Below are 27,788 nucleotides of genomic sequence, written 5' to 3'. Positions count from 1 at the left end.
AATGCACATCCCTGGGTGTTGTTTTTTTTAACTCTGTCATCTGTGCTACTGAGTGTACTTTGACTCAGATCAAAGTTGAAAGCTTCTAGAAAGATACACAAACCACAGTGTGACAAATAGCATGCTGTGTTTGACCCAGCAAACAATAAATCACTTTCATCCATCCAGGTAAAGAATCCCGTGTTTTCAGTGCTAATTCTGAGGTCTGAAATGACAGGGCTTCACCACATTCTCAAAGAGCAGAGAGCTTTAAATACGGAAAAGACGTAAATAAAACCCACATGCTATGAGCGAGGGAGGGTTTTCCCTGTTCAAAGGCCTGTGGTTTCAATCCCTTCTTGTCTGAAACGCACTGCAAAATATAAACTAAATAGCACACGTTCAGATAAGACATGTTGAAGTGTCTCTGGTTTTCTTGGCTGAAAAATAATTTGCAGTGTATCTGCACCCAACCAGACGTCAGTGTGATCCGGCAACACGACAACCACCTACGCCTTTCCCGTGCGCAGCTCTACCACAGGGACCCTTGAACAGGGAATGGCAGGTGATTAAGTAGCACTGAGACAGAGACAAAGCTTTCACATGCCATGGTCCGTAACCACTGCCAACAGCAAGGACCATGCCTGTTCACTGAGCACCTGCAGTCGGCTGGGCACTGGCTCAGCGCTTTACACATACTACGTAACTTAATCCCCACAAAAGTCCTGTGAGTATGTGTCATTATTCCCATTTTCCAGACAAGGAAACTAAGGCACAGGGAAGTTAAATAACTCACCCTGGAGCACACACGTCTAGCAAGTGACAGAGCCTGGACTGGAACCCAGGCTCTACTTCTCAAACCCAAGCGTCATTGCGCTGGGAGTACATTTATTCTAACAAACACATGAGTGATGACAATGGCTTAAGAACTGGCGCATTGATCTCCTATTTCAATCTCCTTCCTGAGTCCAAGAGTTCCCCTATGTTACCTACTCCTGAGTGGTTTAAAGGACATGGGCATCCCAACATGGAAAATTATGAGTGCGGCAAAATTCACTAGGTATGGACGGGGTGCCGAGCCATGTGCTGGGTAGGAAACAAGCAAGAGTTATTTTCAATTCTGTGAGAAGTGTGTTCTGGATTTATTTGAAAAATGTATTTTTGGATTCCGGTGTCCTGCTAGAAACTACAAACTGGTAAATACAAAATTTAAGTAACCAAACTTTCACTAACCCATCTCTCCCCTACAATCACCCAGAGTAATTTGGAAACACACTTTGTGTGACTGGGATAGGAACTGGTAACCGCCAAACCAAATGGGAAAGAGCACACTGCTGAATGAGAGCTGAGGCCCTTCCCTGTCTGCTCAGCAGTGAGGCAGGTGACCAAACGTCTAAGAGCACCTGCTAACCCAAACGCCAGTGGTGACAGCAAAGGAATCCTCAGTACTTGAGCCAAAGCTCAGTGTCCTCCACTGGACTTGCTCAGTGATATTTATGCTCACGACTATCAACATCTTGTTTAAAGGTTATAGAAATCCCTACAGAAGAAAAAAAGAAAAATTTCAATCAGGAATCTAAAACCCTTTTCACAAGGAAACTATTTTTTTTAGATTTTTTTTACTGATTTTTAGAGAGAGAGGAAAGGAGGGAGAGACAGAAACATCAACGTGAGAGAGAAACATCCATCTGCTGCCCCCTGCACGCCCCTACAGGGGATAAGGCTTGCAACCTGGGCATGTGCCCTGACCAAGCATCAAACCTGTGACCTGCACTGGGTGATGCTCAACCAACTGAGCAACACTGGCCAGGGCCACATTGAAACTATTCTTAATGAGTTTTGGTCATCTGAGTCGACGTAGGAATGTCCTCACCCCTCCACACGCCTGATCTCTGATGCTCCGAGGCCCCTTTGCCTTCTTCCTGGGGACCTGAACCACTGCCCCACCATGCAGAGCACCTGGGCCAACCCCTCCTCCCCACCTCCTTCCCTAACCCTGCTCCATCGCCTTTGGGAGTGCTCTGCCCAGGCCCATGCTCCTTTCCAGGGACTATGCCCCTGCCAGCAGCTCAGTGTTGTCACAGTTCAGTGCTGACCATGTGTCTCCCTGCACTGGCCATGCGTCCCGTTGTCACCCAACAACAGTTCAAGTGCACATTTCCTCCTAAACTGTAGTCTCCCGAGAGCAGGGCTCTTAACTAATTTAACTCGGTTGTCTCTGTAGGTCCCGGAGTGGTACTTTCATAAAGTGGGCATTTAATAAATATTAGTTGAGTAAATGAATCAACATGGATTTAAAGACATGGCCACCCACTCTCCTAAATCAGGCTAAGAACAATACAGAAATGGACATCAATTAAAATACACATGGAAACTATGCTGTATACCTGAAACTAATATAAAGTAATATTGAATGTAGACTGTAATTGAAAAAAGTTAAATTAAAAAAAAAGGAGAAAAAATTTTAAATGCAGATGAAAATACTCCCACACCAAAGCACTGAGAGGATTAAAACAGAACAATTTTAGAAAAAGAAAGCCCTGATTTTCACGTCTTCCCTTTTATTTCTCACTTTCTCTTTGTGTTTGTACTTGCGTCACACTAACCCTTTCTGTTAAAGAAGGTTAAACTTGGTAAGAGTTCTTCATGACATTTACTGCCTGTTGAGTAAGTATTTCGAGGGTAATAAAGCATTTCAGGGTGACCACAATAGGATGCTGTCATGGCCAAGGCAGCTGGACCCTTTCGCCAGCCCCGTGCCTTGCTGTGTACACAGATGTGCTGACACCTTCCCAAGACACACACCTGCTGCCCTTCATCGAGCCCCAGGCCCTCTGCTTGATGACTCGCTTTAAGGGAAATAAAGAGATAGTGACAGTTGCTATAATAGGACTTAATGTGAATGAAAGTATAACCAACATGCAAGACATTTGCTACCCAAAGGCTCCTGACTGAGAAAGGAAGCTGGTCAAGGAGAAAGGAATGGAGGCTCCGTGACGGGAGGGAGGGGACGAGCAATGGTGAGAACACTGCACCAATGACACATAGGACACAAAGTCTTTTGCAAAAACACTTCTAAAGTATTTATGCTGTAAAAAAAAATACACATGAACTGCATAAGAGCAGTGTGATGGTCTCATTTTAAACACCTGATCTATGAATGAACACATTCCGGGTTCGTGGACGAAGGTCTCATTTATAAAGCCACTGTGATGCATTTCATATCTGAGAATCTGAACAACCATCAACTCCTCTGTTTTCTTACACCCAACATCTCACTTGTCTGAACAAAGGGAACCATGTGGCCAAGCACAGGGTTGAGGGGTGGAGCTAACTCAGAGTCCCAGGCAGAGACACTGCAGCTCGTCACCTCTCCCTGGACCCATATGTTCACCCGGGCAATCTTGCAGGGCCTCCCATTCTGAGTTCATCCACGTGACTTGCTCTGACTAACAGCATGACAACAAACATGCAAGCAAGGCCTTGGAACAGGCTTGCACAGGGGGCTTAGCCCCCACCGAGCACTTGCCATGACCACGAGGAACGCGCCTGGGCCAGCCGGCTGGAGAGTGAGACCCTTATGCAGAACAGCTGTGCTGCCCGGTCAGCCTCGGTTAGTCAACAGCCCCCAGTCCCATGTGCATGGTATCTCCTCTTGGCTGCTTCTGTGAACTGCCCATTCGGAAGGTAAATGATGTCAGCTCAGCTCAGCCCAGCCAACCTGCTGGCCCCCTCATAAGCCAAGTGAAGTCTATTGTTTGAAACCACTAATAACAGATGACTGACACAGCACGGAAACACTGAGGGAAGGAATACACAAATGGACGGTGGCCAGACCATACATGACAACAGAGCTGCGACCACAACTGCAGCAACTGGCCCCAAAGGACGGCACCTGCAGCCTCTGCACATCCTACCCCTACTTCAAGACTCAGGGAAAGCCAGGTACACCCACCCCTACAGCTTCCATCAGGCACACCTGCCCCCCTTTTCCATTGTGAAGCCTCCCCAGGCCCTGCCGTTGGAATCTCCACTGAACACGAGTGCCGGTGGCTGACTCCCCGGCTCTAGCAAGCTCCGATGGATGGCCCGTGTGCTCTCGTCTGGCTGGCCTTTGTCTCCACAGCACGAACCGAGTAGAGAACTGCGGGTGTGATTACAGGCTACACCAGACACACGACCAGAAACCAAGTCGAGAGGTCACAGGATACGACTGTGGTTACACGAATAAGTAGGACTAGATCGAAAGCCAGAGTGTGACACTCACTCACTTCGACTTCGACTTGAAACACAGCCTCTTTTCACAAACAATTTTAAATTCTTCCGTGTGTTCTCAAGAGCTCCTCTTAATCCGCCCCCCTGGTAAACCTGGTCTTTTGAAGCACCTTCTCGGCCATCGCCCTTGTCAAATCATCACCTGGCTTAATTCTCCCAGATCTCCAGTCGGTAATGGCTTTACCTGGGGGTCCACCCGGCACTTTCATCAGCTGCACTAAATCCCAAGTCTTTCACAAGACTTGTCATTTTAGCTCTGCGATCTGTTTGCCTTGTGTTCCTCACAGTTTACGGTGCCCTCTGTCTGTGAGAGGCTCACAGGACAGCAAGACGTGGGAAGGGTGTTTGCACAGAGCTGATTTTATAAACGGTTCAGCAGAGAAATGTGATCCTGAAACTGGGGTATCAGTGCCTCAAATGTTTTCATGATTTTCCCTACATTTTAGGAAGATCTTTCAGAAACAAAAACTGGTAGTGAAAGATTTTTATATCTAAAAATAAGACTCGGATGCTTCTTATTTTAAAAATAGCACATATGGTGTGATTCCTTTGCTTGAGTTAACATTCACCAGCCAGCTGGGAATACATTCATGAGAATTACTCCTGGGTCCTGAAATTTTAAGCACGTATACATACGTTTACTTCCTTCTTTGTACCATTACATAGTGTTAGAAATTTTATAACAAGTCTCTATCACTTCACACAAAAAAGTAGTTATTCTTTTTTTAAAAAAAAACTTGTCTCTAGTGTAAGAGTGGAAAAGCCCCGTCCTCGACCAGGAGACTAACTCTAACACTACGTCCAGTATCTGGACACATTCCTGCATTGCTTCTGCACAAACAAGATACAGTGTAAAAAAAAAAAAGAGTAAGATTCCCTTCATGCGAAACTTGTCCACGTAAACAGCCAGCCCTCCCCATCTTGGCCACCCCTCCTTTGAGATATGCGGGCATGATGACCTTTCCTGTCACACGTACCTACACACAGCTCTTACATACAGTCCCACATGACAGCTCATTTCTAAGCACCGCAGGGAATGGCTTCTTCGTTCTAAGCACATCCGGGTCCTTCTCCGGGCAACTAAGCAGAGCAGCCAGGCACACCCTGTCCACTGTCTCTAACTTCCTCTTCAGTCCTCTCCAGTCCTTCTCCTCAGACCATCACCAGAATACCCCATCGTGATGAAATCCTAAGCTAAGGGGTCGTGCAAGTGCTTGCACACGGCGCTAGGCGGGGCCGCAATGTGCTCAGGGAGGGTGCTCAGAAGACACAACATGCTCTGCATCTGCACCATTCCCCAGGCCCCTCTTCAAACAAGCAAAAGAACTAAAGCATAACATGGAAAAGTAAATCGCTAAGAGCACGGGGGGGGGGGGGGGGTCATACGTGTCCATGAGCCCTGTCCAAGAATGTCGCATTCTGGTGGTGTAGCCCCGAGTCCAGGATGGAACAGTGTCTTGAGGAGGGTCCCTCACAGCATGGCCATCACACATCCACCACGTCAGCCATGCTTCTGTCAGGGATTACAAAGCGATAATTATGAGGTTAAATGTTCAAATGAAAGCCTGCAGGAAAATACTCTGTGTAGCTAACAAGAAACACCCATTTCTGCCCTGGCCTGTGTGGCTCAGTGGTTAAAACATCAGCCCCCCTGCACCAAAGGGTTTCAGGTTCAATTTCCAGGTGACTGGGTTGAGGGTTTAATCCCCAGCCCTAGTTGGGGCACATGTGGGAGACAACCAATGGATGTGTCTCTCTCACACTGATGTTTCTCTCTCTCTCCTCCCTCCCTTCTACTCTCTCTTAAAAAAACAATGGAAAAAATGTCCCCTGATGAAAATTAACAAAAAGAAAGAAAGAGAGAAAGAGAAAGAAAGGGAGGGAGGGAGGGAGCACCCATCATTTCTTTTGGATAGAAAACATGCAGGTAGTAAAAATGTGAAATTTTAAATATGTGGAGGGAGGAAATAAATAAATAGGAATTTATTAATGGGAACTTTTCTTAGAACTTTAAGAAAAATACCTTAAGATGTATATAAAGAGTAGCAGGCACTGTACTAAGCAGTTCGCATACGAGGTTTCCCTCTCACCGCAGTCATAAGGTGATACTAGTACACCTATTATCATTCGAATTCCTCCTGTTACAGGGAACAGAAAAACAGACCCAAACTGGCTAAAGAAAGAAGGGAATTTTTTCACTCAGGTAAGGGAAAAGACTAAGAGTAGGGTTGCCTTCAGGGCCGATACTACATCACCAGGGCTTGGACTCGGTCCCAGTACCTACCGTTTTGCTGCGTAATCTGCCCTCTGAGGGTCATGGGACGGTCCTCAACAGCTCCAGGCTCTCACCTTGTGATGACCAGATAGCCAGCACCACTGTACTGTCACGTCGCTTCTTGTTTGGACATTCAGGATGAAGAATTAAAGGAATTTTCCAGGAGCTCCATCTAATCGGCCTATCTAGGTCAGATGCCCATCCCAACCAAGTCCTTGCGGCCAGGGCTCTGTGATTTTCTGACTACCTTAGGCCAGTCCTGTGTTTCATCCCAGGACTGGAGAATCCCCGGGGCTATCTGACTCATGATGGGGTTACATCCTGACGAACCCATCGTTAAGCTGAAAATGCCTTCGGTAGAAAGTGAATTTTAACCCTACACTGTAGAGCGCGGGTGCGCACCCTCCGGTGGGGTGGCTGACGGGAGCTGTGACTTAGGGACGCTGTCCAGCCACACAGAGGGTATCTCACTGCCCATCCCCGGCCCGGCGAAAGTTAAAAATCCGAAATCAGCAGTGTGGTTTCTACCAAGCGCGTCCGTAGCCGCGCCGCCCCGCTGGGAGGGCGCGTCGGGGCGTCCGCATGTGCGGCACGGAAGGCGCGGTAACTGACCGACTCCAGGGCGGGAGGCCCGGGGAGGCCGGAGACAGCTGCGCGGGGAAGTGGCTCCCCAGGCGGGCGTGGCTGTTGGTGGGCATCGCCCATGCACCCAGAGGTCGCTGGCTCGCCCCCCACCCCCGCCAGGGCACATGCACGGTTTGGGCCTCGACTCCCAGGATGGGGTGTGCAGGAGGCAGCCCATCCATGTTTCTCTCTTTCTCTCTCCCGTCCTCTTTCTGAAATCAATAAAAACGTATTTGGGGAAAAAAAAAAATAAACGGCTGAAATTCTGTCATATGTGCTGAAAACTGCAGATCCAAGGAGCTAGTGAACTCCCGGCACAAGGCCGTCTCAGGGAGCGTGGCGGGACCCGCAGGGATGGGGACCCCACCCCATAGGAAGGCCGCAGACCCTCAGGCGCATGCGCGCTGGACTGTGCCTGGCGGGGCTGGCGCGCATGCGCGGTGGGGCCGTGTGCAATCGGAGGGGGGGGGCACCGCGGAACCCGGGCCGCATCCGGAACTCGTCACCGTGTGCAAGGAACCACTGGGACGTGGAGCATGCGCACTGGGGTGCGACAGCGGAGGCGGCGGTTGCTAGGCAACGGCAAGCGGTCACGGAGGTCGGGGCGCAGGCCGAGCTGGGTGCTAGGACGACTGGGGTCGGTTACCTACCTGCACGATACCCCGAGTTAGAGAGGAGCGGCGGGGAGGGGTTGTCCCCAGCGTGGTTAGGGGCGGGGCGAGCTGGCCCCTGTCCCCACGCCCCCGCCCCCTCGGACGCCGCCTGGCGGGCAGGCGGTCTGTCGCCAGGACAGCCTCGGGTGAACATGCCTCGGTGGGGCCTAAAAACATCGACATCTGAAGTCGGTGACTTCTGAAACCTAATGCTGCCCGTTACTTAAAAGGGAGCCGAGTCCAAAGGCACAGCCAAGTTTTTGCAGAGAATTTTAACGATTTAATCTTACATCTGTCCATGGCTTCTGGCCACCCCAGGTGTAATATCTCACCAAAAATGGGCAAACAGATTCCAAGTTATGAGAGAGAAGACAGTGTGTCCAACTGTACTTTTAAAACTGTATGTTTATATCTCTTGTGTGCATGTTTTTAATGAGCATGTTAATAGCTTAAGGTCACTTAGACAAATTGGTAACTAATTACTTTGGCACCGCAATAGTATTTTTTGTTACCAAGCCCCACCTCTTGGTAATACCAGAGTTTACAAAGAAAGAATATTCCTATTAATTTTAGCTCTTAATATGGGACAAGGCTTAAGTTTCTGAAAGGGCCACTTCCAGACTCTTCCTGCAGCCTTGAAGGGGAGTGGAGCAATAACCACCATTTAAAGTATCCTCCGTGTGAAGTCCCGTGGAAAATACAAAGACTGTCTCATTTAATCCTAACAATAACCCTGCAAGGTGTGTGTATTATTATACCCGTTTTAAGGTGAACAAACTGAAACTCAGACATGCAAAGTAAACTGCCCAGCAAACAGGTAGAGCAAGGCTGGGTCCCAAGAGTGTCCCCGCATTGTGTGTGTTTGGTGGACACACTGACGCGAGCCAGCATTCCCCGTCCATCCAGGGCACTCGCTGCTCCCTCTCCCCGTGCTGAGCTCCTGAGTGACTGCCTTGGCGTGCTGCGGCAAAGCGTGTTCACAGTTCATTTCCCTGTCCTTCGGATCCCAGTGTGAGTGTTCTCTCTGAGGACGTGTTTCACTTACAGTCCCTGGTCTTCTGGCCTGAGGTTTTGCACTTGTGTGTAACATCGTTCTGCTGTGCAATGGGGTGTTCTTGTGCTTATGTGCAGTCTAACCCTTTCTGTTGATCATGTTTCTACAGTAAAAGAATGAAAAGAATGCAATATGATGACATAATTTGAGAGAGCCACAGAAGAGACGACGCTTCCTGACTTAGCATGCTAAAACATAAGGTACACGATTCTTTTCAGAAACATACACGTGGTTTTAGTCACCAATATGTAGTACTTCAGCTGTGTAAGAGTATAAAAATAGTTGACAAGTCTTGCTTGAATGAGGAACTGTCAGCTACGAATTCACAGCAAGCGCCTCTCAGCTGCATGGCAATTTTATCCATTATAAGTTTTCACCAAAAAAGCGTACACTAAAATGCAAGGCTCTCTTTAGTATAACCGGAGTGAGATTCGCCTGCAGCCTGATTTAATTAGAGTGAAACAGAATGTGTTCAGGCATGCACATCCTTTATAGGTCATAATGAACTTATTCGCATTGTAATTAAGGCCTGACTGACTAAATGAAAAGATATTACTATGTCATCACCATAAATGAGGAGACTGGGCTTTGCTCCCACTCAGCTAACAATGGGTCAAGCATTCTTTACTGGTACACTTGGTCTCGAAGTCTTTCTAGGTGGAGCATGAAAGCCTCACTTTTCTTCTAAATGACACGTTACATAATGTTGTGTCTATATGGCTTTTTTCCTACTTTTCAGGGCCATTCATCTAAACACGATAACTTAGCAGTCACTGCAGTTGCTCTACAAGATCACATTTTACATGACCTTCAACTGCAAGGTCTTTCAGTAGCCCATAGCTGCAAGACAAAGCTGCCGACGAGAGAGAACACATCCAAGTCTCTAAAAAGAAATGTGAAAGCTGTGATAGATACAGGACTTCAAAAGACCACCCAAGGCCCCAAAGAGGAAGATCCAGAAAAAGAGTATGTTCTTGATCCAAAGCCGCCACCGTTAACTTTAGGTGAGTGGACCTCACATTCATGTTTTGGCTTATTCGATCTAAAGAACTAGGTTGAGGTTGATATCACTGTCTCTGGTACAGAAGTAATCTATGATCTTATAGAAAGATATGTATGCGCTGAAGATTAAAGATGATGATGGGGACAACTTAAGCAAGTAAATAAAGATAGTAACGATCAGCACAATCAGCAAAAACAGTGGAGTAAAATGAGTGTCAGCTCATCTGTGCTCATGTAAACAAATAATTACTTAACTGGTGGACAGAGAAAGCTCTTGCAGTAGAATGACAGCTAATGAACCAGCAGTGGGGACAGAACAGGAACGTCACCATTTGGCAACAGAACAGCGACAACACCCATCGGCAGGGAGATCACACTGAGACACTGTCACTCGGAGGTACCTCCCCACACTCACGTATGCACTGCGAGGGCACCACCATAGCTTTACAGGGGTAACATGGGGCAGACAGCACTTTACCAAGTGATTAAAGCAACAGTCCCCGATAGTGACACAAACCCACATCAAGTGCCTCCCGACCCCACACTCTGGAAAGGCACAGTGTCCCTCCTGTGGTATGCTCACCAAAGTGCACACCTGAGTTTAATCCTGGGGAACATCACACAAACCCAAATTAAATGACGTTCCACACAACACCTGGACAGCACTCTTGCAGAAAAACAAATACTGAGGAACTGCCCCAGGTTGTAGGCGACGATGAGTTCATGACAAGAGAGTGCAGCATAGAATCTGGGTCAGAAAAAGGGCCCCGAGGGAGACAAGAATGAAATCCAACAAGGAGCAGGACAGCATTAGCAACATTAATTGCCCCGTGTGACCACTGCACAAGGTTTATGTAAAACGTTACCATTTGGGGAAGTTGGACCAAAGACACATGAAGACTGTTTTTACCTTTTGCAAGTCTGAAATTATTTTAAACTGGAAGTTAGAAATAGAAGATTTTAAAATGCCACATTTTACAAGATACAAGGTGTCCCCCCAAAAAAATGTATACACACTTAACAGCTGATGGCTCAATTGATGTTTCTTTTCAGACTTAACCCACTGGAATAATCATTCAAAGTGTGTATACATTTTGGGGGACACCCGTAGTTGCGTCCAGGGCACTGTCCCAGTGTGAGTACAGAGGGCACAGCGTGGGGGGAACCAGCTGCCGCAACAATGCCCAGCGCACACCTGCCTGTTTTACTCTGAACCACAAACAGCACTGGCTGTGTTCCAGAGAAGGACACAGCTCAGTGTCGTTAAAATCATGTAAGCGCCACACAGTAAACTCCATTTTAACCCACAGTCCTCATTGTTTTAACTTTAGCGCAGAGGCTGGGCCTGTTTGAACCTCCCCCACTGCCACTGTCATCAGATGAGTGGGAGAAAGTGAAGCAGAGGTCTGTCGCACAGGGGGACTCCATGCAGCCCTGCCCCATATGCAAGGAGGAATTCCAGCTTCGCCCCCAGGTGTGTAGCCAGAGGATGAAATGAGCAGCACAGGGCCCGTCGGGGGAGACACTGAGCTGGGGCTTAAGATCCATGTTCTCCCACATGCACTTTAATGTGCGGTATTAGGAATGAAAAAACATCCAGGCTCCTTTTTTCCAGTTTCCTCCTCCTGTGGACCTCGGGTACTTATATCTGCTCCCTCCACTAAGGTACACGTGTGAGGAAGAGCTAAGCCCTGTACGCAAGCAGTTATGTGCACTTACTGGGTATCATTTCTCAAGTACAAAGTGTGTACACAGAAAGCTCCATCCACTGGCCGTGAAAGCTGAGCAGTCCAGACACCAATGGGGAGAGGCGGAGAAGTGTTCGTGACCGGATGGAGGAAGGGTGAAAGCAAGAAGGAATTTTAAAGCTGTTTTGTGAAATATAAAAGAAAAACTAGGATTAAATCTCTGTAAATCATTTGTGGAAGGCTCTAAGTAAACTCCATCTTTAGTCGTGAAACTTGGTCATACTATAGATTACGCATGCTCTGTCATAGGTTTTTTTCCTGCACAGACTGCCTGATTAACTGTCATCTGCAAGTCAGGGACACTTCTTTCTAGGGTTTTCTTCTTTCTGGGCTAATGGCCACCCAACAATTTCTCACATGGTAGCATCATGCCTCCCACAGAGCAGGCACTCGGACGTTTGCTGGGAAAATACAGCAAATAGAGTTAAAAGCAGGCTTCACTTACCCCCTTGGCACATAAACTCTCAAACCTACTTTGTTAAATAGTTTTACTATTTACTGTTTTACTGTTAAACAGTTCACAATAAAACTCTTGGTCTTTACTAATTTGAATTCACCACTTGTTTTAAACATACTATATTCCAGTTCTTTATCGGGACCTAACCTTACATCTGTGAAACTTAGATATTTCAAAAAGATTTCAGCCCTTAAACCACAGGATTACCATCTGGGATAATTTAGCATTTTAGTGTACAAGAGAGTTAATGAAGCCAAAAAGGTTTCTGGCCCTGGCAACCTCTTTCGTTTTTGTTTTTTGATGTTTTTTTCCAGTTTTTTTAAATCATTTTTATTTTTCAATTACAGTTGACACACATTACATTCGTTTCACGTGTACACCCCAGTGATTAAAATTATATACTAAGTGATCACCCCGATAAATCTCCCACCCCCCTGGCACCATCCATAGTTATTAGAATATCACTGACACTCTCCCCTGTGCTGGACTTTACATCCCGTGACTGTTCCGTAACCGCCGATCTGTCGCCCTCAATCCCTCCACCTTTGCACCCAGCCCCCAACCCCCACCCCTCTGGCAACTGTAAAATGTTCTCTGTATCTATGGGCCTGTTTCTGTTCAGCTTGCTAGTTTTTTTTAGATTCAATTGTTGATAGATGTACTTATTACTATTTTATTGTTCGTATTTTTTATCTTTTCTTCCTCCTCCTCCAAGACCCTTCAGCATTTCCTGTAGTGCTGGTCTGGTGTGATGAACTCCTTTAGCTTTTTCTGTCTGAGAAGCTCTTTATGTGACCCTTGATTCTAAATGATAGCTGTGCTGGGTAGAGCAATCTTGGTTGTAGGTCCTTGCTTTTCATCACTTTCAGTATTTCCTGCCACTCGCTTCTGGCCTGCAAGGTTTCTGTTGAGAAGTCAGCTGACAGTCTTATGGGAGCTCCCTTGTAGGTCACTAACTGCTTTCTTTCTTTTTCTTTTTATTGAATTTACTGGAGTAACACTGGTTAACAAGATTATACAGGTTTCAGGTGCACAATTCCACACTATATCATCTGTACACTGTATTCACTGTATTGTGTGTTCACCACCCGAAGTCAAGTCTCTGTCCATCACCATTTATCCCAAGACCCTGCTCCATCTCCCCCACCCCCCAAGCAATCAACACACTGTCGTCCATGTCCATGAGTTTTTGTTTTTCTTCTTTTTGGTTCAATCCCTCCATTCCAGCCACCCAACACCACCCTGCCCACCACCACCACCTGTCAGCCAGCTCTCTATCTACAAGTCTGTCTCTATTTTGATGGTTAGTTCATTAGATTCTACATAAGGCTGAAATCATGTGGTATTTGCCTTTTTCTGACTGGTTTATTTCACTTAGCGTAAGACTCTCCAGGTCCATCCATGCTGTCACACAGAGTTAGATTTCCTCCTTTTTTATGGCCAAGTAATAGTCCATTGTGTAAATATACCACAGCTTTTTTTATCCACTCATCTACTGCCTGGCACTTGGGCTGCTTCCAAATCTTGGCAATTGTAAATAATGCAGCAGTGAACATGGGGGGGCATATATTTTTTGAATTAGTGTTTCTGGTTTCTTCAGATAAATTCCCATAAGTGGAATCGCTGGGTCATAAGGCAGTTCTGTTTTTAATTCTTTGAGGTAACTCCATACTGCTTTCCACATTGGCTGCACCACCAGTCACCATTGCCACCAACAGTACACAAAGGTTCCCTTTTCTCCTCATTAACGCTTGTTGATTTTATAAAATATATATATATATATATATATATATATATCTTTATTGATTTAAGAGAAAGGAAGGGAGAGGAGGAGAGAGAGATAGAAACATCAATGATGAGTCATCGATCAGCTGCCTCCTGCACACCTGGGGATCGAGCTTGCAACCGGGGCATGTGCCCTGACAGGGAATCGAACCACCATCTCCTGGATCCTAGGTCGATGCTCAACTGCTGAGCCACACCCAGCCAGGCACTTGTTGATTTGTTGATGGAGCCGTTCTGACAGGTGTGAGGTGATATCTCATTGTGGTTTTAATTTGCATCTCTCTCATAAGTGACGTTGAGCATCTTTTCATGTCTGTTGGCCATCTGTGTGTCCTCGTTGGAGAAGAGTCTGTTCAGGTCTATTGCCCATTTTTTAATTGGATTTTTTGTGTTTTGGTGTTGAGTTTTATAAGTTCTTTGTAAATTTTGGATAGTAACTCCTTATCAGATGTATCAGTGAATATGTTCTCCCATTCAGTGGGTTCCCCTTCCAATTTGTTGATGCTTTCCTTTGCTGTTGTTTCCCTTAGCCAAAGAGATATGTCAGAAAAAATACTGATATGAGAAATGTCCAAGATTTTACTGTGTTTTCTTCTATCATTTTTATGGTTTCAAGTCTAACATTTAAGTCTTTAAACCATGTTGATTTTATTCTATGTGGTGTAAGAAGGTGGTCTAGTTTCATTTTTCTGCATATATCTGTCCCATTTCCCCAACACCATTTATTGAATAGATTATCTTTACCCTGTTGTATGTTCTTGCCTCTGTAGGCAGTAAACAGCCTGTTCTATCATAAAGGGAAGGGTTAGCACATATCATGCCACCATTTCTTTCATTCTATTTATAAATTTCTCACTAAATTCTATCTTTTTGTTTGGTTATACATGTAGACACTTGTGTTCATTTTGGACTTCTCACTATTGTTCTCGTATTTAAGTTTTCCTTAGCTGTAAGCAACAGTTGGCATTTGCTGCCATTTAAAGATTTCAGAGGGCTTTGGTTAATCTCAGGTGTCTCTGAGGCAGGCATTACCCGTTTAACACGTGAGGAGCAAACAATTCAAATGACCTACAGGAGGACAACTCAGGAAGTGTGCTCTGGTCCAGCTGGAATCTAACCCTAATTTCTAGGACATTTTCATGTATTTTCCACCACCTAATCATTTATTTTATCTCAGAGAATGTTTGCCAAGAACACATATCTACAGACATTTAAAAGTATATTTTAAATATACAGAATTATAATGCGATTCAATACAGATCAAATATGTGTTGCTAAAACACTATGAAAAGACTATTCTATTAAAAATTAGTATTAAATACACAAAAAATTGCTATTCAATTAAATAGTAATAATTTAAAAGGACCCATATTGCTGGGTCTTTCCAATTCAGGCGTCTGTTGGCAGCGAGTTTCAAGGGAAGGGCTTGGTTCTGAGTTGTGTGTATGTCCAGTGTTTCCTCCGCTCTTTCATTCAAGGAAGGCAGGGGGGTGGTGACTTTAAAAACTGGAAAATTTTCCCAAGGTCAGGCGGCCTGGGTATCTGAGATCATCCCAAGTGCTGGAGAAACACCTTTGCCACCAAGAAGCCCCATGGCTGAAGCGCGCCCCCTGCCAAGCATGGCCTTTGGGTCATCCTGGCCTCACCTCTCCTTGCTGTCCCTTCCAGAAAAACCAACTACCTTTCTCTTTATTAGTCTAAGCTTCTGTCTGTCACAACCCAGAATGTCACTCTTTGTGGGAATTTGACTCACAGAAAGGGAAATTTTCTTGTGACCACACTTTCCCTGCATTTAAAAAACAGAAAATGACTCGTATGTAGCTAGGACTTATTGCTATTTAACTCTGAGTGTCAGAATTCTCTCTCAATAAAGCTGATACATTAAAAAATTTAAGAGTCTAGTGTAGTTGTACACAGCCCTGAAACAGGCATTTGCTTACCTCTCTCAGCTCCTCTCCTCTCCCTCTCCCTTCCAGGATCTACCCAGGAAATGCATTCACTTCATAATTGTTTCAATTTTAAATATACATCTTTTTAATGGCTTAATAGCGAACTGCATGTGTGTTTGATGTAGCTTAGCTTTTCTTGTTGAGATTATATACCTGTGCTCTGCTAAACTTAGACACTAAATATGATGAATATCAAGCTTATTAATTTGCTTTTTTTAATTTTTCAAAGAAACAACAAGCTTACCTTTCAAGCATTCAGAATTTTTTTAATTAACACATTTATGCTGCTGCTTTTACACTAATTGAAACTTCAAACATTTTTTTTTGTCTCCCCATGAACAGGTGCTGCTCTCATGTTCCCACGTGTTCCACAGGGTAAGCCTCTCCTCTCATCTTCACGTGGGCAACGTGTCACCCATGGCTTCACGAGATGGGGCCTTATCCTGCTCACTGAGTCTCCTCAGGGGCCCATTTGTTTTACCCACAATCACCATTTATAGCTATAAATATGACTTTGGGCTACAGTACAGTTCATCCTGTTTAGAAAGTCGTGAATTTTATGTGACAAAAGCCACAGACGTTTACATGGCAGATGTGATGTCCATCAGCTTGAATGGCAGCTGGCGCCCTGTGACTCACTGCAGGGTCACCCTGCCCACGGCCCCCTCTACCTTCACGAGACTGGTTTCCAGAGGTTTTTGATGCATGTGCATGTGTATTCTTGTAAAAGGTCATTTGGAACAAGTTACACGAGGAAGGTGTTAACATCTGATGAAACCTCTTCATGATCTAAATTGGACTGAGTCTCATAATTATGAGAGAAAAGAACACTATAATTACATTAGGAGTGAAAACGTTGTTTATGAGTAACTGCTCGTGAGGTTTCAAGTGAAATGTTTCTCCCCAGGCATGCCTCCAGGCCTTTGAGAAGTTCACGAGCAAGAAAACCTGTCCCCTCTGCAGGAAGAGCCAGTACCAAACCCGAGTGATTCACGACGCAGCTCGGCTGTTCAAATCAGAGTGCGCCACACGGTGAGAAGGGCCCGCCACCCTGGACACCCACAATCGGCAGGAGGGCGCTTAGAGGTCCAGCCCCATAGCTTGTTACAAGTTGGAGACTTTCCCTCCCCCCTTGGCCCCCAACCCTGGGCCCTACACAGGACAGCCACCTGACCGTCCTTCTCTAACACCGTGTCCTAGGGTCCAAGCCTGCTGGAGGGGACACGTGGTTAGAAAGTGGTACCGAGACCTGAGGAGGACCCTGCCGCCCACAGATGCCAAGTTGAGGAGAAAATTCTTTGAAGAAAAGGTAGGTGCCTTTCTCCAGAAATTTCAGTTTCTACCCTTTCCTTTAGCTACTTTTTACCTTTATACTTTTTTTTTTGGGGGGGGGGGCTTGTTTTAACGGTGTTCCATCACTGTGCCCCAGACAAAAATGACAGACAAGGTGGAGTAGAGGGAGCCATAAAGCCTGGGTTGCAATCCCAGTTCAGCCCTCGTCGGCTTTGTGGCTTCAGGCTAGTAACAGCTGCCCGCTGCTTCAGTTTCCTCATCTGTTAGATGAAGGAATGACCTTCCACCTTGCAGAGCTGTTCTAAGAATTAATGTTTGCAAAGGCCTAGGCACTTGGAAGTGTGTACTTACAAATGCTCCTATGTTGTTCAAGCTTGTCTTTATCACAGTACTGTAAGAGAGGCAGCCGCTCGGACAGGATACTAGTTCAGACCCTCAGGTGGAGCCTCATGGTCACTTCCTGGATCAGTTTATGGGTTTTAGATCCATCTGCACTTCCTTGCTGTTTTCCCAGCCCTCCATTTGGAGTAATGAGTGACAGGAATTCGTCCTTCCTGTGCAGAAGGACCCTCTGTCCCCTCACTATCCTGTCCTGAGCGTGGAGCCTAAGTGCCACCTTGTGCTTAGGTGAGAGGTGATGTTCACACACAGGCCTTGGTTACCTCAGATGCTGGGTCGGACCTTCTCAGGCCAAGGAGCTGATCCCAGCGCCCTCACACTGTCCTTTACAGTAGTGTGTCCCAGAGCTGCACAAGAATCCTGCAGGAATCCTTGGCTGTCACTTTACCGCAGTACACAATAGGGTCCTCCCAGTCCCTTTCCTGGTCACTCAGGTAGCTGTCCCAGCAATGCAGGTACCAAAATGTGCAAAAGAAAACCAGAATCATGGCTTGCTGTGATGTCACTATGCCTCAGATTTGCCCTCAGCAGTAGGACAACATGCAATGCAGTACGTGAGCAAATTACCTAAAATACTGTTTATCTTGATGACAAAGCCATTGAGCCAGGGAGTGGAGAGAGGAGCGTCTCTGGCAAGGGTGTCTGAGCACTGGCTGAGATGCCACAGTGCCATCCCTGTCCCAGCATTGGGAGGGGTCCCCCTGTGGGTGGGGGGAGGCTGGCTCTGCAGGAGGGATCTTATCCCTGGGAGAGAGGTAAACAGCAGAGGGAGCCTAGAGGCCATGGACAGAGGAGCTGCAGGTGCACATTTTCTACATTTCTGAGAAACACTTATATGTCCAAGTCAGTCATGCCCCTTATTTAGGGAAAGGGACAGAGTCCTAGGCAAAGACGTCCCGCTCTTTCTCAAACATCCCTGTTCTGCAGGAGGACAGCAAACCAGCTAAACTCCTGGTGAGCGGCTGGATAAAAACAGCACATGCCACCCTCACTCTTCCTGGACCGTGAGCCTTTCCTCTTTACCTGCTCAGAAAGCAGTGCGCTCACCTCCGCTCTGCATCTCAGCCCCATTTAGTTTATTATCTACTTTTAAAAAGTCCTTGTCCCTTGACCACCATGACGTTTCAGCCCAACCTGCAGTCCTCACACTCACTCACTGCAGGTAACCTGGTTTTCTGGCCAGTTGTCTTCTCAGCAACGTCTTTCCTCCTCCACCAGAGACTGGCCATCTCATGCTGCCCTCACTCAGGTCACACCCGCTCTTCATCCTTCCAACTCCTCTCCAGGCTTTGCTCCACTCTTGCCCCGAGTTACTCTTAGGACTTCCAGAGTGCAATAGCATTGGCTCTCCAGTCATAGATGATTCACTGTTTTCTATTACAAAATTTCAATTACAGATTTGACAGTCATTTTACCTTATGTGTATAAATTTTTTTTCATCTGCACATATTGTCCTACAACTTTTAAAAATACAGGCTACACTTTGCTTCCACATAAAGAAGAGTCATGAGACTCAACTGATTGTATAACTACACACACACACACACACACACACACGCTGTAATTTAGATCTTTCTTCTCCAAAAGTATTATTTAGTGAGGTCAGTTTGTTGCACATTTTGTAGGTATTTTATAATTGCCTCTGCATTCTGTGTATGTTTTGCTTTCTATTCCTAATGAACTCTAGGTTCCCCGCCACCTCTGCTCGTTGCCTCAGTCTTCTCTGCAGTAAGTTAAATTACTGTCAGCTACCAGGTGGAAGACTATTAGGAATAGGGTACTCCCCCTGTCTCAAAGTACTGCCCACAGATCACTTACAATTTACAAAGAGAAAGAGAAGCCTTTCCATTGAAAAGGTCTGGTAGACATCTCCTAAACCCAATTAACACAATTACCAATAACTGGGCAAATTGACACCATGTGCCCCTAATGTGACAGAGGAGCGCGGACAAAACATCACCTGTGCACTTTTGTGCCAAAAATGCTTAACCCAAACCCAGTCATAGAAAACATGTAATCAGGTAAATCCAAAAGGAGGTCTGTTCTGCAGAAGAGCTGGCTGTGATTATAAAACATCAGCGCCATACAAATAAAAAAGGCTAGGAATATTCTAGAATAAAAAGCCTGGAACTACAAAACAGTTATAAAACAATACAACAGCATTAGCAAGTCCTACCTATCAATGATTACTCTTAATGTAAATAGACTGATCTATGCAACCAAAGGGTGTAAATGGATAAAAAAACAAGACCCAACCACATACAGCCTACAAGAGGCTCACTCTAGCTGTAGGGACACACAAGCTCCGAGTGAAAGGATGGAAAAGGCATTCCACGCAAGTGAGAGAGCAGTCTTGTGTACTTCCAGCTATACTTCTATCGGACAAAACAGACTTTAACTCAAATGCTGTAATGGGACAATGATCGTTATATAATGATAAAGGGGTCAATTCATCAAGAGTATGTAACAGAAGTTAACTCAAAATGGATTAAAGACTTAAAGACCTGAAACCATAAAATTCCTTTTAGAAAATACAGAGAAAAGCCCCCTAACATTGGTCTTGGCAACGAATTTTTTGATAGAACATGAAAAAGAAAAAGAAAAAATAGAAGCGGCTAAGTCAAACCAAAAGGCTCCTGCAGAGCAAGGACACAGTCAACAAGGTGAAAAGGCAGCCTACTGATGGGAGAAAGCATTTGCAAATCATGTATCTGATAAGGGGTTAATATCCAAAAAATATAAGGAACTCATACAAATCAACAGCGAAAAAACAAACATCTGATTGAAAAATGGGCAAAGAACCTGAACAGACATTTTTCCAAAGAGGACATACAGATGCCAACTAGCACACGAAAAGGTGCTCAGCATCATAGTCATCAGGGAAGTTCAAACCAAAACTACAAGAGACCACCTCCCACCTATGAGGATGGCTGTCATCCAAAAAACAAGAGAGAGCCAGTGCTGGCAAAGACAGAAAAGGACACCATGTGCTTCTGGTGGGAATGTAAACTGGTGAAGTCTCTGTGGAAACAGCATTATGTGCCTCAAAATTAAAAACAGCACCACCATATGACCCAGCAATTCCACTTCTGGGCATTTACCCTAAAGGGCATGGAATCAGGATCTCAAGGCGATATCTGCACCTCGTGTTCATTGTCTCTTTCACAGAAGCCAAGATGTGGAAACAACTCAAGGGTCCATCCATAGATGAACGACAAAGAAGATGGGGCCTGGCCGGTGTGGCTCAGTGGTTGAGCATTGACCTAGGATCCAGGAGATCGTGGTTCAATTTCTGGTCAGGACACACGCCCAGGTTGCAGGCTCAATACCCAAGAGGGGGCGCACAGGAGGTAGCCGATTAATGACTCTCATCATTAATGTTTCTCTCTCTCCCCCTTTCCCTCCCTCTGAAATCAATAAAAACATTTTTAATAAAAATAATAAGATGGGGCAGGCAGGCATGATGGAAGATGGAATACTCCTCAGCCACGAGATAGCAAGCCTACCATTTGCAAAAACATGGATGGACCTTGAGTTTATTACACTAAGTAAAGTAAATCAGAGAAAGGCCAATACTATACAGTAGCACTTACATGTGAAATCTGCAAGTCAAACCCACAGAACCAGAGAGGAGAATGGTGGCGCCCGTGGAATTGGGAGATGCTGGTCAGAGTGTACAAACTTCTACAGTTCTGCAGATCTAAGATAGAGCATGGTGACTGTAGTTAACAAAACATCTTATATGCTTGAAGGTGGCCAAGATAGGAAATCTTAAATGCTCTCACTGCAGAAAATTATGTGAGATGACGGAAGTACTAGCTAACCCTGCTGTGGCAATCATTTCACAATACGTAAGTGTATTGAACCATCATATTGCATGCCTTAAATTTACCCAATGTTATATGTTAGTTAAAATCCAGAAACCACAGACTAAACTATTTAAACTAAAACTATAACTCTTAGTCTGGGTTTCTCAATATTCATCCCCGTTTTCCAGAACTAGCACATGTACTGGAGTCCAGCTTCAGAAGAACCAGTGTTTGCAGGTTTCCTGTGAATACTCCCACTTAAAAACTAAATTCCACCACCAAAACAAACGATGGCTTTATTGTGGCTCCTGGGTGGGAGGCTAGCTCTGTGACAGTCAGTGACATTCCTGCAGAGGCCTGCCTCTCAGCTCGGCCTCTGACACCTGTCTCTCCACAGGCCTTCACCTCGTCACCCTCCCATAGCCTACATGTGCACAGAACCACTAGAGTTCTAATGTTTCAATTTCAGAACCTGGAAAGTTTACAAAGCAAACTGTGCAGTAACCACCAGTACCAGATACGGTGAATTCTTAGTCACCTGCGGAGCACCCAGTCTTTGATCTGGGGTGACGTGTGCACCCAGCAGCCACATTCCTAGGCTCTATCTCCAATTTGACCATTGATGAATGTTAAACTCATGCAAATTCACTTTATTTTAGTCTTAAAAATTGAAATTGCACATTACTAGAAGTCAGTCCTATGATACATCCCACAGTCAACGGTGGCAAACATCAGCTCCACGGCCCCCACCAGCCAATGAACCTGAGGTAGCGGCGGGTTCTCCTTCCTCTCCCAACACCCGTTCAGTGCTGTACCCAGTCTCCAGACTGGTGGAATTGGAACACCATACACCCTCAGAGTCAGCTCTATTTCAACACCAGAAAAGTAGGAGTACTTGGCCACACACTGAAGGAGATTTCTTTACAGCGAAGACATTTAGCTGTATAAACATTTCACTCCGCTGAAGTTAGTTTTTACGTCCTTGGCAAGTGGGTGAAAACATCTTTGCTGTACTTGGGAACCACTGGCTTATACCAACGATAAGTTACCTTCAGGAAAAACGAAGTCTAATCAATAGACAAGAAAGGCAGAGAGGGGCAAGACCAGGGTATTTTTAGGCACAATTATAAATTAGGAAGTTTTGTTTCCTTTAAAGTTCCAAGAGCTTGGGAAGATGGATATGTTTTTAACACTCTAGATTAGATTAGCTTGGCCATTCTATTTTTATAAGTCAATCTATCTTCCTGTGAAAGAGCTGTGGCCTTGCATTTCCACTCCTGTGTTGCAGGGTTATTAATGAACTCTCTTCGGACTTTAGTTTTCAAGCACCTATTGGGTGTTACTTAGTAAAGTACAGAGGTCGTCTTCCTACAAACTCTCATGCTTTCACACACGAAGAATTCCTCTCCACAGACCAGCCTGGCCTCAAGATGTCCCTGCGCATTCCTAACAAGACTACACCGAGCAGAGTGCCAGTGTGCTGCCCGTAGGTTCTTTCAGACAGACGGTGTCCTGGGGTAAGAACCAGCAGGTCAGATGCTGAGCTCTGGCCATGAGCAAGTGTCAGAACTGACCCTGAGTCAGCATGCTCCATCCAGAGGGCGCAGAGCTGTGAGGACAGCATGGCTGGCCTGCTGCACCCAGAGCTCAGATCAAAGCCGCCTGCAGAGGCCCCAAGCTGCAGCGCTGAGCCCGCCGCCAGCACCCAGAGGCCAAGCGATGCCCGGACCCGCGGCCAAGGAGAACGCCTTTGATCCTTATCTGGACGCTCCTCGAGCAGGTGTCATATAGCTGAGGCAGGGCCTTTTATGGCCACAATTAAAACTTTTCAAATGCACTATATCATCTCCACCCAGGCTGAAAGTCCTGACCATTGTGTAAGAAGTTAGTGATTTGTCAGACACTGTGGTTGACTTTAGGGGCTGCCGCTCCCACACCCTCCCGCGTGAGATTTCTCCTACTTTTTTCACTTACATCTCACCAAACAGCATAATGGTCTGAAAGTTTGTTTAGTCCTTTGAGTTCCTTTATCACATAGAGATGGCAAACATTCTGTTGCTAACTTGAAGTGGCTCCAAGCAGCAAGACTTCGAGGATATTAAACCAGTAAAAGCTTATCAACTGATTCATTGATATGCTGTAAATTCCAGGCTTTTCATTTTGCTTTTGAGGGTGGCCCTGAGTCAACACATTAGTAAGCAATTTGCTGACATCAAGATGGATCACTCAGAGAGGCCTCCTGGCAGACAGAGTTCACCTGGGTAGTTTTGTGAGCACACTGTTTTAATGTTTAGCCGGTACGTTACTTGTAAATGACCAGTAATTGCTTTACATATCAATAACCTGAACTCTTAATTACTTATCAAGTATCTGAAATATGAGACTTAAAAGTTAAAATATATGAAGACAGTCACACCAGCTCACATTCTGAAATTTGCCTTAAATATACACTGAAGGATTTTCAGTACATTTAATAACAAGCTAATGCCAATGTCATGGTTATAAGCTAAACACTGATCTTTTATAGAATCTTGAAACTGGCAGTTAACTTCAAAAGCACTGCACACAGATGTTGTTTTTTAACCCTGAAAAGAAAACTGTCCAGCACCGGTCAGAATATGTGCACAGGGCCTGTGTGTCCTCATTTCTAACCTACTGCAAACTTAAAGGCAAATTTTTACTGAATGCTGAGGGCCTCGCCAAGATGAGTGAGGTACTTCCCCCATCTAAGGAGCTCACTCCAGCAGATAAGAAGTACACACAGGAGGACGGTAACAGCATCCAGCATGATGAGTGTCAGAGGGAGGGGCCAGAGCTGAGCGCGGGAGCTCACTGCCGGCCCGAGTGCACGGGGAAGGCGGCTGCCGGCCTGAAGTCCCACGAGGAATCACGTGGGAAAGCAACGAAGGGGCGGCCAGGAGAGGCCCACGAACTGTCAGCCTCCAGAGGGTGTGGAAGGGAAGCTGGGTCGAGCGAAAGGTGGGAGGGGTGCCAGTGAGGCGCCGTCGGGGGCGCATCTGCCCGCCCCTCCCAGCTCCTGAACCGCCTGTCCGCTCCGCCGTCCTGCCCGGGGGGCCTGCGGCCGGGGGACAGGTGCGTGGGCGGCGCGTCCCAGGCTCGCGGGGCCGCCTGCGGTCCCCAGGCTGTGGACAAGCTGCATCCGACTGTCCCGGGCCTTCTGCCCACTCGCCGCGCAAACACTGAAGTTAAAATTATTTGGCAGACACGGAATAAACTGCAACTCAATCGTCTTTCGCCACCATCACACGTGAAGGGAATCGCTCTATTTCTCACTGACGAAACGTCCTATAGTTAAGGGTTAAATGGCAGTTTCAACTAAGGAAGCAGCTCATGCGTCGTTGGCGAGTCGACACTGACCCTCGGCGCAGGAATGACAGGGTCCGGGTCAGACTCGCTCAGAGCGCTGCGCGCGGGCTGCGGCCTTGGCTTCAGGGCGCAGTAACCTAAGGGTGCGCCTCGAACAGAGCAAAAGGGCGGCTCCACCTTGAACGCAGCAAGGAGACCAACGGGGACAAGAAACGTCAACCGGAGGAAGAGCAGGGAGGAAGCCGCGCCCCTGGCGGGACGGCCGGGGGGCGCCGCAGGCTGGGCGGGATGCGCCCCGAAGCCGCAGCCGCCGCGCGTGACACCGGGCCGCCCAGTCGGCAGCGCGCGACGCGGGGGCCGCGGCTTCTGTTTTGGGGGGCGCGGGGCTCGGGGCGCGGCCCCTGCGGCCGCCACGCGCTGTCCGGGCGCAAACCCGCCGCCGGAGAAGCGGCCGCGCCACCTGTGGCCGCAGCTCAGGGGCGCCGGCGCCAGAGCGTCTTCCGCGCGCCGCGCTCAGGCCGGAAGTTACTGTCAACAGCCAGGCCCCGCGGCCGCCCGCGAGCCGGAAGCCCCAGAGCCGCTGGAGCGGGCGCGAAGCCCTTCCAGCGGGACGGAGGCCCCGCCCTCTCCCCTCGTGCCGGGCCCTCTGCGCCGGCCCGGGCGCCCGGCAGAGCCCCCCGCTGCCCCCGCGCCCCCGCGCCCCCGGGGCTGTTCGCGCTCGGCGGGACGCGCCGGAGCCCACGCGCGTTCCGGGGCAGGGGCCGCCCCCGCGGACCCCGAGCACGTGCGCGCGGAGCGCCCAGCAGGCGCCCCTCCGGGAGCCGCTGAGGAGCCAGCGCGCGGGGCCTGCGGCGGGCGGCGGGATGCGGGCCCGAGCCCAGGAGGCCCAGCCGCGCCCCGCAGCCCCGCAGCCCGGCGCTCGCACCGCGGCGGGTTTCCCACGAGCGTCAGGGTCGCGGCCACGCCCCGGGGCGTCGGCTCAGCCCGGCGGGGGGCGCAGCCCGAGCCCGTCCTCACCCGCGCGGCGCGGGGGCCTTCCGACGCCTCAGCCGCGCCTCAGGCCACCCGAGCGCCCCCGCCGGCCCCCCCAGCCTCCCCCCCGCCGGCGCACCCCGACTCCCACCTGCCTCGCTCCGTCCGTCCGTCCGCCGCGCCGTCCCGGGACACGGCCTGAGGCGCGACGCCCTCGCCCGCCAGCCGCTCTGCCCGCGAGGTGCCGGCCGCCGGCAGCCGGGCCCCACGTGACCGCACGTGCCGGACGTGCCCACGTGCCCCGGGCCCGCAGTCGGCGTCGTGCGTGGCCCTCACGACGCGCCGTAGAGCGAGGCGCCCGCGTGTCGTGCGGAGGCCGCTGGGGTTGCGGGATCCACCGCAAACCCGTCTCTCTCGCAAGGCCGCTTTTCCGCAGCCCGCCCCACGCCCGCGCCCTCGGCGGGTTTGACCTGCCCGCGGCCCGGCCGCGTCTGGAGGCGGAGGCGCCGCCCCGGCCGGAGGCCGCCCCCGCACCGCGCGCTCGGGGCGCCGGCCTCGCGCGGCTGTCCCCCTCGCTCAGAATGGCGGCCAGGGCCGGCGGCAGGACGCGCTCCGCCAGGCCGCTGCTCCCTTCGGTGCGTTCCTGGCCGGCCCCAGGCCCACAGCCAGGTGGCCGTTTGGTCGCCTCCGGCACGAATGGCCCGGGCACGGAGTTAGCAGGTGCACGGCCCGCCCGGGGGCCGGGGGCCGGGGGCCGGGGGGAGGGGTCGGCCTCCGCCAGGGCCCCGCCCGCTGCTGAGCCGCCCGCCGTCCTCAGTTCACAGCCATCAGCCGGCGCCTGCTGCGCTCCTACCGCACGGACGTCGACGAGCTCCTCGCGGAAATCGACCGCTGCCTGGCCGTGAACCGCGGCGTCCTGCAGCAGCTGGACGGGCCGCGGGGCCGCCGGCTCACGGACGGTGACTGGCGGAGGATCCAGACCCAGGTAGGCTTGCCTTGGTGGCGGGAGCGGCGCAGCCCCGGGCCTGTGGGGACCCTGGACCTTAACCGCGCGGCCGGGTGACTGAAACGCCACTGTGACGCCGACGACAGCCTGTCGGCTGAGAACGCCAAAGGGAGCAGGCCGCCCTGGGTGTCGTCTTCCTCGCCGCTTCCTGCCGCCCCCCGCGCCCCTTGGGGTCTGGGGGGGCCACAGGAGACAGGGTGACTGGGAACCCAACAGGGGCAAGACGTACTTGAATGTCGTAAAAGTAGGAAAAATTACAAAGATATTTAGCAGCTACAGAGTCCATTTTCTGGGGAAAAAAACACCACTATTGCTAATTAAAAAGAAATCTATGTTGTCAATATTCAGCATTTTATAAAGAATTTTTGCTTTTAAGTTTCTTACCGCAGGCAGGTAACTATCCCTTCATTCCCACAAGAGTAACAGAATGGATATATGATTAGTATATGTTTAGTGTTATTTTAACACAGGATGAAACATCTCCCTTAAATCTGGACAAAACTGAGAGCCCACAGGACCAGCTCACGTCTCCTCCTGTGTTGCAGGCCCTGCACCGGGACACCTTGGAATGCTCCATCTGTCTCACGCCCCTGTCGGTGAGCAGCAACAGCCCCGCTGGGCCCTCAGGGACTGGGCCGGGTGGTGGCCAGCCTCCCCGCCAGACGGTGCTCCTGTCCTGCTCACACATGTTCCACCACGCGTGTCTCCTTGCCCTGGAGCAGTTCTCCTGGGGGGGCTGCTCTCCCTTCCATGCCTGTCCCCTCTGCCGCTCCTGCTACCAGAAGAAAATTCTCGAAAGTTGAATTCACAGTCAGGAAAAAGTTACATCATTCTGGGGCAAAGTCTGCCTTAATTTTGGACAAATTGTGGGAGTTTGGGGTTAAGTACTACAGTGTAATTTGTTCTCGGGTGGAGAAACCCTTAGTAGTTGTACATAGGAAACCTAACTGTTATTAAAGCTGACAACTCACCCAGTTTTAGTCATTAGTCTATAAAAAGCATTTCAAATTTATGGGTTTAATCAGTTGAAACAAGTAAGGGATGTAGCTTCTGAGGTCCTATAACTCACTGACTTGCTATACATCTAGACCGGTGGAGACTGCTCAGCACAGTAAAACGCCCCTCCCTTTCCCGGCAGTCTGTGCGTTCACCTGGCCTATTTCCACGAAGTTCTGGTTGGC

General features: G+C 48.5%; 1 protein-coding gene and 1 long non-coding RNA gene across 3 annotated transcripts in view; one reads left to right on the top strand and one right to left on the bottom strand.

Moving 5' to 3' along the window:
- Nucleotides 1-7,445, bottom strand: part of LOC107524890 (uncharacterized) — a 57,003-nt gene extending 49,558 nt beyond the window's left edge. Inside the window, exons 1-2 of one of the 2 annotated variants that reach the window (XR_001602019.2) lie at nt 6,539-7,445; nt 5,641-5,767 (exon numbers count right to left, since the gene is read on the bottom strand). This is a non-coding gene — a long non-coding RNA (uncharacterized LOC107524890). Of the gene's footprint in view, nt 1-5,640; nt 5,946-6,538 lie in introns of those variants that run through there. The other variant, XR_001602018.2, reaches the window with a different exon arrangement.
- A 1,600-nt stretch (nt 7,446-9,045) lies between these two features.
- Nucleotides 9,046-27,460, top strand: RNF32 (ring finger protein 32). Its single transcript, XM_016197007.2, has 8 exons — nt 9,046-9,060; nt 9,600-9,864; nt 11,194-11,336; nt 16,144-16,176; nt 16,709-16,833; nt 17,002-17,110; nt 26,419-26,586; nt 27,153-27,460. The coding sequence occupies exons 1-8, from the start codon at nt 9,046-9,048 to the stop codon at nt 27,408-27,410; spliced, it is 1,116 nt and encodes a 371-aa protein (XP_016052493.2). The 3' UTR covers nt 27,411-27,460.
- Nucleotides 27,461-27,788: the final 328 nt, after the last annotated feature.

Source organism: Miniopterus natalensis, chromosome 10, assembly GCF_054644295.1.
Source record: "Miniopterus natalensis isolate mMinNat1 chromosome 10, mMinNat1.hap1, whole genome shotgun sequence".
NCBI lineage: Eukaryota > Metazoa > Chordata > Mammalia > Chiroptera > Miniopteridae > Miniopterus > Miniopterus natalensis.
The sequence above is the reverse complement of the archived record's forward strand: the minus strand, read 5'-3'. Positions and strand labels throughout refer to the sequence as shown.